Here is an 11,021-nt window from a genome sequence, read left to right on the forward strand (position 1 = left end):
AACAGCAAACTGTTTAGAATGTTAGAGGGAAAGGCCAGTGAGGCCGCATATGCAAACGACCTCTGTGTTCCGAGGCAAAGGTGAATCAGGCCACATATGCAAATGACCTCTGTGTTCTGACTGGCTGTGGGGGGAGAGGTACAGCAAACTGTTTAGAATGTTAGAGGGAAAGGCCAGTGAGGCCGCATATGCAAACGACCTCTGTGTTCCGAGGCAAAGGTGAATCAGGCCACATATGCAAATGACCTCTGTGTTCTGACTGGCTGTGGGGGGGAGAGGTACAGCAAACTGTTTAGAATGTTGGAGGCAGGACTCAGGCAAAGCAGCCAGTGGATAGGGAGACCCTCTGAATGACAGATCAGAGAGCGAACTGATTTTGGAGCGTGTTGGAATGTTCAGGGGAGTCCATGACCAAAATAGGTACTTTTCTCCTTTTCTCACAATACAAGAACTCGTGGGCACTCCATGAAATTGCTGAGCGGTCGGGTTAGAACGGATAAAAGGAAGTACTTCTTCACCCAAAGAGTGATTAACACATGGAATTCACTGCCACAGGAAGTGGTGGCGGCTACAAGCATGGACGGCTTCAAAAGGGAATTAGATAAGCATATGGAGCAGAGGTCCATCAATGGCTATTAGCCACAAGGTATAGATAGGGACTCTGGGGCAAGTGATGCTCTGTCTTCTTGGTGCTTGGGGGGGGGGTCAACAGTGGGAGGGCTTCTAATGTCTTGGCCCCACTGGTGGACCTCCTGATGGCACTGGTATTTCTGGCCACTGTGTGATACAGAGTGTTGGGCTGGATGGGCCTTTGGCCTGGCGTCTCTTATGTAGAATTATATGTACCAGAGGATGATCCAACATACTTTGCCTTAATGTTCACATCTCCCACCAAATCCTTCATCTTTCTCCTTCCTTCCTTCCCTGTCCCATGCACACAGACACATATCTTATTTGTTTGAGTTATATCTCCCCTTTCCATTTATATGCTCAAGATAGCTAAGAAAAATCTGTATTGTACAATGAAATTACTACATATCAAAATTATACAATAACATACGAAAACTGTCCCTGAAAACTGCAGACCCAAGACAGAGAATATCATTCACACTTAAGTCTTGGTGAAGTTAGTGGATTTAAACAAGATTACAGTTCTCTAGATTGAATACTCTGAAAATCACATTAAGATCTATTCACATTGCTATCCTAAATGCCTGAGGATATCCCATAAGATCTGAATTCTCGGATGTTCTAATAAGAAATTTTATATAAAGGCATACCAAAGTACGATAACATCGGTCTGTGAGAGGCGTAATGACGAGACGAGGAGAGTTGCCAAGATATTCATAAGCATATTTTACATTGCAGTTGATGATGCGCACCCGCACATTATCATACTCCCAGTAATATCGCAGCTGAGCAAGCCACTGAAAATCTGCTTCATTCAACACACCTGGTAATAACAGGGGAAATGTCTTAGGATTTGGTCTCAATGTAGTAAGACACAGGGAGGGGAAAACAAACTTGACCCAATACCTGGAATAAAGAACCACAAGGGTTGTACTTTGTAACTAGGCTTTAATTGGGCCCTTATATGTTTTTGTCTTTCTAATAAATACATGTATTTTTGTATATAATAACTTTACAGTAGGTTTTTAATATTGGCCCTTTATCAGGCTTCTTTCAGTCTCAATGTACCCTGTAAGGGTAACATGAAGGAAATACAGGAGGCTTTGAATTTGTGGCTCTGTTCCATTTTGCTGTTACTGTTACAGGACTTACTTAGTGGGTTTAAATGAATTACACGAATAATATTTCAATAAGGAGAGGATTAAAAAGTAACTATTTTAAAGAAAAACAGATAAAAATCACATAAGGCATTGCAATAAATTTGGATCTAATTTATATAATGACAGAAAATCAAGGAAGAAATTATATTTTTAAAATTTACATACCGCTTTCAATCATTTCCATGACAACATCTCTAGCATGTACATCAATAGTAACCAAAGCACCCAATGTAGTTCTTGTTTGCTTAGACAACTTTCCTCTTACCAGCTCTACAATGTCATTTAACTGTAGCTGAAGGTTATTGTAATAATTCTTTAAGCCCTGCAAAGTGAACATAGATTCCAAAAATTTCTGAGTAAGTGATCCATATTGTCATTCATCTTTTCACAATCTTCTTAAAATGCTTGGAATATTATAGTGCTATACAATAAGTATGTCCTGATCACATACATTTCCCTTGCATTCAATGTTTCCCATTCTTTTAGGTAGAAGAATTATGTTTCTCCACCAAATGTGGAGAACAAAAGGAACAAAAGAAGCCTGTCTCTCTCTCTCTCTCTCTCTCTCTGTGTGTGTGTGTATGACAAGGGGAGGGGAAGTGGGGGGGGGGGAGAGAGAACAGAGCACTGTACTTGGAATCTATTAGGTTTCCAGTATTTATATTTGGCACTAGCTTATTAATGTTGCATACCTGTTATAGCTAGAAACAAAAAAAATACCATCTTTAGTGAGAAATTTCAGTGTATGATCATATAATTTAGTGTTTGTCCACAGTAGGACACTCATTTCTCCTCCTACACCCTACTGCGCACACTTCACTAAAAATATCACCTGATTCTTCTAGATCCTTCAGTATTTATTTATTTATTCTATTAGACTTATATCCTGCCTTATCCCACAATTGGGCTCATAGTGGTTACAACATTAAAATATATAATCTAAAACCCAAATTTAAATTTAAAATTTAGAACAATCAGAGCAAGATGGCAACTAAAACAAACAACTTCAATGCCTCCTGCAGGATGTTGGTCACATGATAATTGATAGTGCCCCATTTTACTACAGTGCCCTGTTGACATTCTTGAAGCAAAATAGCATAGGAAGGAACTGAAGCAGATGTTATGAGCAGATGTAATGAGCTGGGGAGGCAGAGATGGTTGAGCATCTGCCACCTCAACCAAAGGCCTGGTGGAACAGCTCCATTTTACAGGCCCTGTGGAACTGTAACAAGTCCCACAGGACCCTGATCTCAGATGGGACTGTGTTCCACCAGGCTGGGGCCAAAGCAGAAAAGGCCCTGACCCTGGTCGAGGCTAAGTGGACATCTTTCGGGCCAGGGACTACCAGAAGATGTTGATCTGCACAGCGCAAGACTCTCTGGGGAACATATGGGAAGAGAGACAGTAGCTCCCACCCTCAAGCCTACCACAGCTCTCACCCCACTAATAAATACTAGGAGATACCAATTAATTGATAAATTAAAAAACACAATAATTAAATTTGTAATTAATCAATTACAAAGATCCAGTTTACCAATTTGATTATTAACTGCTCCTCCAAATATTTAGTGGTGAATTATTTCATATGTTTTAGGACTGATTTTTAATTGTTACACTCAATTTTTATTTTGACAAAAAAGGAAATTTATCTAATTTGCTGTAGAAATGTATATCCTACTTTAGCAGTTCAAAGTAGTTAACATGAATATGAAAATAACAAAAAACACAATTTTAATATGATTAAATAAGAAGTAAACAACCAAATAAAAAGATAATACAGATACTATCATCATACCTGTGGGCCACTAGCTATGGCATCATGTACTTCACTTGTCCAGAACATTTGTGAGACACAGAGAACTACTTGGCCAGGCCACTCTCTCACCCAGTCTTTTCTTTCTCTTTCTGGATATGCCTATGAAAGTTAATGAATGATACTACCATTGTACAATTAATTACTCAGAACACTATATTCAGTTCTTACAATGATTCAGCTGGGCAATCAATCCGGTTGTGATTATGATATTTAAAATGTCATCAAATTTCTATGGATTCAAAATTAAATTGGACCCTTTTTTTTAGTAAGTCTGCCATTTAGCCACAAAGCAGTGTCCAGCTTAAAACTAGTTACTGTCAAAGTCCCAGTAGTACGTAGAGTTGTTCTGTCCAGTATTCTGTTTCTAAATTTTAACCTTTCCTCATATATAAGTATCCTGGGAACCCGCTAGGGTTCCCAAGTCGGATCGGCGCTGGAGCGGAGGACTCCAGCGCTGCTCCGGGAGTGCGCGCGCGCCGCAACCCCATCACCCGGAAGTGACGCGACCACGCGGGCACGCTGGGGACGCGGCCACGACCATCCGAGGGAAAACCATAAAGTTTTCCCTCAGATGACTGTGGCCCCGCCCCCAGCGTGCCCGGCGTGGTCGCGTCACTTCCGAGTGACGTGCACGTCGCGTGCTTTGGGGGTAGGGTTGCCCCCGGGGCCCGATCCACCGGCGGCAGGGAACGGGCCTCTGGGGCGGAGGTTTCCCCGCCCCCCAGGGGGACTTGGCAAGCCTAGGACCCGCTCAACAATGATGTCTGATGCAACACTCCCACGCTGAAAGTGAATCTAGGTAAGAGGCCTGCAGAGAGAGTATATCCTAGTGGCTATAAACCATACACACTATTAGTCAGGAAGTGCCAACAACCTGAAAGCCAGAAAACACCAAACACAGCTCCCACAAAGTACCAACAAATGGCATATCTTAGGACTTGCAGGGTGACGGTCCAGAGCAAACACCAGAGCAGACATCAGATGGCACTGTTACTTACGTAGCAGTGACTCCCAGGTCCAGCCAGCTTAGGATCTTGCTGGCAAAGGGTTGAAAATTGAGGCGCATGTCAAGGGTAGGGGAGGTGCTTAGAACACAGCAGTGCTAGGCTTAGGAGGCTCTTACTGGAATAGGTATATTTAAATGTGTTTGCTGACATTTCCAAGATTGAGATGAACCAATTTTTACTGACTAGCCACTGGTATCCCTTCAATGTTTATAACATAAAACGACAAATTCTTCACAGCATCAGTTACACATAAAAAGAATAACTCTATTTGACAAATCGATCGTATGCACAGTCAGTAAACTATGATTTACATATGATGCCTTAACCTTGCAGACTACAAGGACGTGTTTTAAAAATCTTAACTTAAATTATGCTTTCTATCAACTTATCTAGAACCGAAACTATTTCCTACTCTCACCCCAACCCATTTTTAAAAGTTACATTGGGCATCTTACAGTCCTGTGGTTAAAAAAGCATATTTTAATGACACATTGTCTAAAAGACTGACAAGTTTATATTAGACTTCTTTAATAAGTTTTGAAAGTAATCTGGATCTTGTTGATTTTTATTTGTTAACTAGGTGAAGAACTTACAATGTAATCCTAAATAGTTCTACACCCTTCTAAGCCCACTGACTTCAATGGACACAGAAGGGTGTAACTCTACTTAGGACTGGTAATTTCTTATCACCTTGATTTGACATAGATCTTCAGAAGCCCTCCTAAAAACAGTGATTCAGTGATTCAGTCATAGGTATCTCTCTGTCAACTTCTGCAACATTGCAAAAAAATCATTTAGCTTCCCTGTAGTATCATTAGGGTTGCCAAGTGAGAACTGAGCCGCAGGGGGGGACTCCTGGCTGGCGGCTGGAGCGCGTGCGGAAGTGACGCAGGCACACGGGGCACGCTGGGGGCGGGGCCACGACCATCCGAGGGAAAACCATAGAGTTTTCCCTCGGATGACCATGCCCACGTCACTTCCAGGTGACGTGCACGTAGGGGTGGAGTTCCCCCCGGGGCCTGATCCGCCGGTGGCGGGGAACGGGCCTCTGGGGCGGGGTTTCCCCGCCCCCCGGGGGGACTTGGCAAACCTAAGTATCATCCTTTAACAAACCTTTCATACAGGTATCTACAGAAATTAAGAACATGCAACTGCAAGTTGTACAACAAAAGATTCAAGTGTTTTTTGCAGATTAATGCAAAAATGTCAGAAATATTTTGTTCTTTTATTTTTCTAAAAATAACCCAAACCCTTGTCATACCACAAGCAAACATAAATGCTGTTAAGAGGTTTAAATATTTAGACCAGGGTCATCAAACATATGGCCCACAGGCCAGATCTGGCCCCTGCAGGGCTGCTATGTGATCCACGAGCAACTGGCTCTCTGCTGCTTCCTGTTCCTGCTTCCTGTTTCCTGAATCACAGCTCCTTTTGCCCAGTCTCTCCTATTTCCTGCTTCCCAGAGGACAGAAAAAGAAAGCCAAGCCTCCCCTCCCTCGATTGGCTGAGGGCTCCTCCCCCTCTTCCTCCTCTTCTGGGGAGGGAGGGGGAAGAAAAGAGCCAGAGAGAGTGAGAGAAAATGAAGTCCTGTCACACTTTTAAGAAGACCAACAACATTTTATTCCAGGTATAAGCGTTTGTGTGGAAGCACACTTCTTCAGAGAGAAGGAGGGGGTGAAGGAAGGGAGAGAGCGAGAGCGAGAGCGAGAGCGAGAGCGAGAGAGAGAGAGAGAGAGAGAGAGAGAGAGCGAGAGAGAGAGAGAGAGAGAGAGAGAGAGAGAGAGAGAGAGATGGAATCCCATGGCACTTGGAGAAATCCCCCTTTCCAGTTCTAAAAGATGGGGGGGAGACATAGCAGCACAGCTTGCATTCTTTATTAGTGAAAGGGCATGAGCTTTCATAAGTTACTGCTCACTTCTTCAGATACAGCTATAATGTGAGTCCATCTGTCTTTATATCTTGGAAACTGAAGTGATTTCAGACACCAAATGACAATAGCAGGCATTGATAATGAGAGAAGAAACCTAGGTCTCAATTCAGTCCAGGAGAATGCATTGTCTTGAGCTTCATTATCAGTTGCAATTCAGCAGTCTCTCCTTCTAATCTCCCTTTGAAATTCCTTTATAAGAGAACTGCAACTCTGCAACTGAATGTCCTGGAAGGTTAAAATGTTTCCCCACTGGTTTTCAAATGCTGAGATTTCTAATAGCAGTAGAAGGAGTAAGAGTCCTGTAGCACCTTAAAGACTAACAAAATTTTGGGTAGGGTATGTGCTTTCATGAGTCACTTCTCACTTCTTCAGACTTATTTCTGTTTATTCTTTGCATCCTCCTGGACTGAATCCTTCTGTACCAAATTGAGACCTAGGTTTACTGTCTCATTACCAGTGCTGATATCTTCACACCTACTACCCCCTCTGCATATCACACCTAATCCAATCACACCTACTATTGCCATTCAGCATCTGAAATAATCTTTATAAAGTGTATATCTCCGGTACCTTGTGCTACATTTTATGTGCACACATGGCCCAGCTCAATGAAGTGACATTTATGTCAAATCCGGCCCTTGTAACAAATGAGTTCGACACCCCCGATTTAGACCATGAGCTATGTAATGCCATGTAAAACTCTCGTTTGTTTTATTGTTCTTTCCAGGTTTTTGTTACATTCTGGCCCCAACAACCACAGTGTTCACTTGCTTAAATGTCAAGTAAGAGGAGAAAAACCACAGGCCTATAAACACTAAAAAAAATAGCCTGAAATTAAATTAAATATCTTGCAAGAGCCATTCTAATGAAAGCATACCAGCCGTGATCTTGCAATGACATCATGAATGCTCCTCAGCATGATATCTTCCACTTGTATCAGCCACTTTTCTACAGCCCCTCTTGCTTCAGAAGTTGAAATAGTTGAAATCAGCTCCACACGTTCACCTTCAGTGCTGTACATTGCCTTGATATCCAAATTGGAAAGAAATTCCAGCTTAGCAATACCTTCAAAACATTTTTTCAAATGAGGTTGGACTCTGAGAGGATCTTTAGTCTCTGACAGGATCTCCAACATTTCATCATTGGATAAGAAGAAAAAGCTACAAAGAAATTCAAAGAAATGGCAAGCCCACCAAGTTACTGTGTGTACTTATGCATATTTTGTGTCAAATATACAAATATGGCATATTCTAGCTTGATCATGAGCACTATATAGCATACCGGGGAAAGAACAGACGTTTCTTCTCAAGATAAGCATTCAGTCCTTTCATTATTTTGTCGAGAAGTTCATTACAGTTCTGAAGCTTTTCTAACAAGCCTGTCAATGAGGTTGCTGCAAGAACCTATATAAATAAGGTATGATCAGTATGCATACCAGGCATTAGCATAGAAAAGAGATTTCAATGCCCAAACCATCAGTAAAAGGTCTCAGAAACACCAACAGCTGCTTTAAAACAGCAAATGAGCATATATATATGAGCGTATACGTCCTGGTCCCACTGCTGGACCTCCTGATGGCACCTGGTATTTTTGGCCACTGTGTGACAGAGTGTTGGACTGGATAGGCCATTGGCCTGATCCAACACTGGCTTCTCATTTGTTCTTATATCACATGCATATGCAGAAAGGAGCCACAGGCAACCCTGGTTCTTCCTGGTACATGCATTCATTCAGTTCACATGGCAGGAAAGACACATTACAGTTTCACAATAATTTTTTTGAAAGGACTACCGGTTCCATAAGAATTTACTGGAAATCCACTTCATATTCCATGGCCCCTGCTATGCAAAGTGGCTATCTGGAATAAGACCTTTTCCTTGGGGTACCAAATCACAGAGCTTCCTTCTAAATCAGATTTACCTGTTAGCATTTAGGCACCAAACTTGAGGCTCTTTTTCAAAAAGTTGTTTGGATGTTTTGACTGCCTAGATAAGAATTACTGCTCTGCTATCTTTCCTTTCCTTTCCTTTCTTCTCCTTTCCTTTCCTTCTTTTTGTGGTTTAGTTTGATTTTGGTTCTTGATGAACTTTTTTGTTGCAGCCTGTTAATACACTGGATCCAATGCCTTCCTTATGCTAAGTAAGAAGTTTTGCTTCAGTGGAATGAGGCATGTGGGTCTAGTAACCATGCCAGTCAGGAGGTCACAGAGGGGAAGGGGACAACATTGTCTATTCTGTCTCTTCCATCCGTGATTTTACTTCAATCCCCCTCTCCCTGTGGCCTCCTGATCTGCATGGCTATTTAGTCCACATGGATTCTGAAACCCTGGGAATAAATCTTCCAGAGCTCAGAAAGGGCTGCTGGGAGAAGAGGAGAATGAGGAAAAGATCTGCAATCCTTTCATCTGAATGAAGACTGCATGATTCAACCCCATGTATTTGCCTCACCTCCTAACTACTGACCTCATCAATACTATTTTACCTTGGGGTCCTTGGCACAGTATCTCATGATGTCTCTCCAGTATCGGTCCACAGTCTGGAACTGACGCCCCTCCTCAGGCATCTGTTGCATAATATCCTCCGAAGAAAATATGGGTTCTAAGTAAAGCCACTGAGCCTGCACTTTCAACCATTCATCGATAGTCTCTTGAATTCTAATCAAGCGATCTTCCCACTCCTTAAAAATACAAAGAAGTACTTGGCATAAGAGATCTTGACTAAAAAGGGTTAAAGCAAGGCACAGAAAATGAAGAATTTTAGCTTGGATTCAACGGTTGTTTCTGCTGACTGAATGGATTTTGGCCAGTAGAGCCGTACCTCCCATTCCAAAATAAGACCTGAAATGCTGCTTTTGGGGGACAAGAGACCCCACCCAGGAACAATATGAGAAGACAGAAGTCAGCAATGGGAGCAGGGAATTGGTGAAAATACCCAACCTTCTGTTTACGGAAATTTTCTGCTCGATCTTTCTTCTACATTACCAAAACAGATAATAGAAACAGGAGGGAGATCAAAGTATTCATTTAACTTTGTTGTCCCACCCTTCCTTAAAAGAATTCAGGATGGTATACATGGTTCACTCCTCTCCTCATTTGATACTCATAATGCTGTGAAAGTAGATTAAGACAGAGACTGTAACTGGCCCAAGGTGGGCATCATGGCTAGGTAGGAATCTGAACCTAAGTGAGCAATGACTCACGAATTTTTGTTAGTCTTTAAGGTGCTTCTGGACTCTTGCTCTTTTCTAAGTGTCCTAGTTGCTTTCCACACAGGGAAGGACTTGTGTGGTTTAACTGTGGCAACTCAGGCTAAATGCCCCATTGCTGCTACACTGTGCTTCTGTACAGCAGGTTTCCTCACATTTTCCTTGCCCCAGTGCTCCACAGAGGTTATTCCTCCTGCACCACCAGGGTTATTTTGCTTTAAATCAATCACTGACATATCGCTGTAGTACAAAATAACAACCACGTTCTCTGAATTCCCTGTTTTGGCGGCAGCAGTTTATATCATTCACACAGTGAATCTCCATGGGCAATGGTGGCAGCTGCTGCCAAAGCAACATTTTAAAAAATCTACACAATGGTCAATCAGAAACTCTGCTGGACAAAAGCCCCACCTGACTCTGCCTACTTTTTAAAAACACTTGGGAGGCACCAGGAAACATTTAGGTGGGTACCATGCTGCCTAAAGGCCCCATGTTTGGGATCTACAAGGTCGAATAAACTGTTCTTCCTTATACTTTGCATAGCTGAAAACGGTGTTGGTATGTTCTTTTGATACAGAACTTTCCTTCCAAGAGAGTATGGTAGAATCTTCCTTCTGGATGGGATATATATTTTAAAATATACACATGTATGTAGAAATGAGTCTCACATGTACGAAATACTGTTATTTTAGGATGATCAAAGTTGCACCACCTTTGGGTATTCACAATTTTTAAAAACTTTGTTCTGGATCCTTTTAACAAGACTGAGCCTGGGCTTTCTTTATACAGAGCATATGCTCTACCACCAAGCCATATCCCTCTCCACTAAGTTCATGACAGAGGCAAGATTCAACACAGAGAATTCCTGATTCATAGCTTAGTTTTTACAATGCAATCCTATGAAAAGTTATAATCTTCTAAGCAGGGATCATTTCGTAGAAAATGAGCTACTAGGCTATTACCATATGTCATGCCCCCTGACATAACTGGAAGTGATGTCAAAAGGGGAAGCAAAAGGGGGGGAGGCATCTTCAAAAGCCTCCCCTTCCCTTCCCCAGCTGGCCTGCGGGGGGGAGGGGAAGTGAAGAGACAAGGGGTTTAAAGTTTAAACCCCTTCTCACTAGAGTTGGGCCACAGAAGAAGGAAAGAGAGAGAGTAGAGAGAAGGAAAGAAGGAAGGAAAGAGGGAAAGAAAGAGAAGGAAAGAAGGAAGGGAAGGGGATAAAAAGAGAGAAGGAAAGAGGGAAAGAAAGAGAAGGGAAGAAGGAGGGAAAG

General features: G+C 42.2%; 1 protein-coding gene across 1 annotated transcript in view; it reads right to left on the reverse strand.

Moving 5' to 3' along the window:
• LOC107106845 (dynein heavy chain 12, axonemal-like) overlaps positions 1–11,021 on the reverse strand; it is a gene marked incomplete at its 3' end in the record, with an annotated part of 54,131 nt that overhangs the window by 11,952 nt on the left and 31,158 nt on the right. Inside the window, 6 exon segments of the mRNA XM_015407059.1 lie at positions 1,281–1,453; positions 1,956–2,112; positions 3,586–3,705; positions 7,421–7,703; positions 7,825–7,946; positions 9,025–9,219. Coding sequence (XP_015262545.1) covers positions 1,281–1,453; positions 1,956–2,112; positions 3,586–3,705; positions 7,421–7,703; positions 7,825–7,946; positions 9,025–9,219 — 1,050 coding nt within the window.

Source organism: Gekko japonicus, unplaced genomic scaffold, assembly GCF_001447785.1.
Source record: "Gekko japonicus isolate JY-2015 unplaced genomic scaffold, Gekko_japonicus_V1.1 scaffold2234, whole genome shotgun sequence".
Taxonomy (NCBI): Eukaryota; Metazoa; Chordata; class Lepidosauria; order Squamata; family Gekkonidae; genus Gekko; species Gekko japonicus.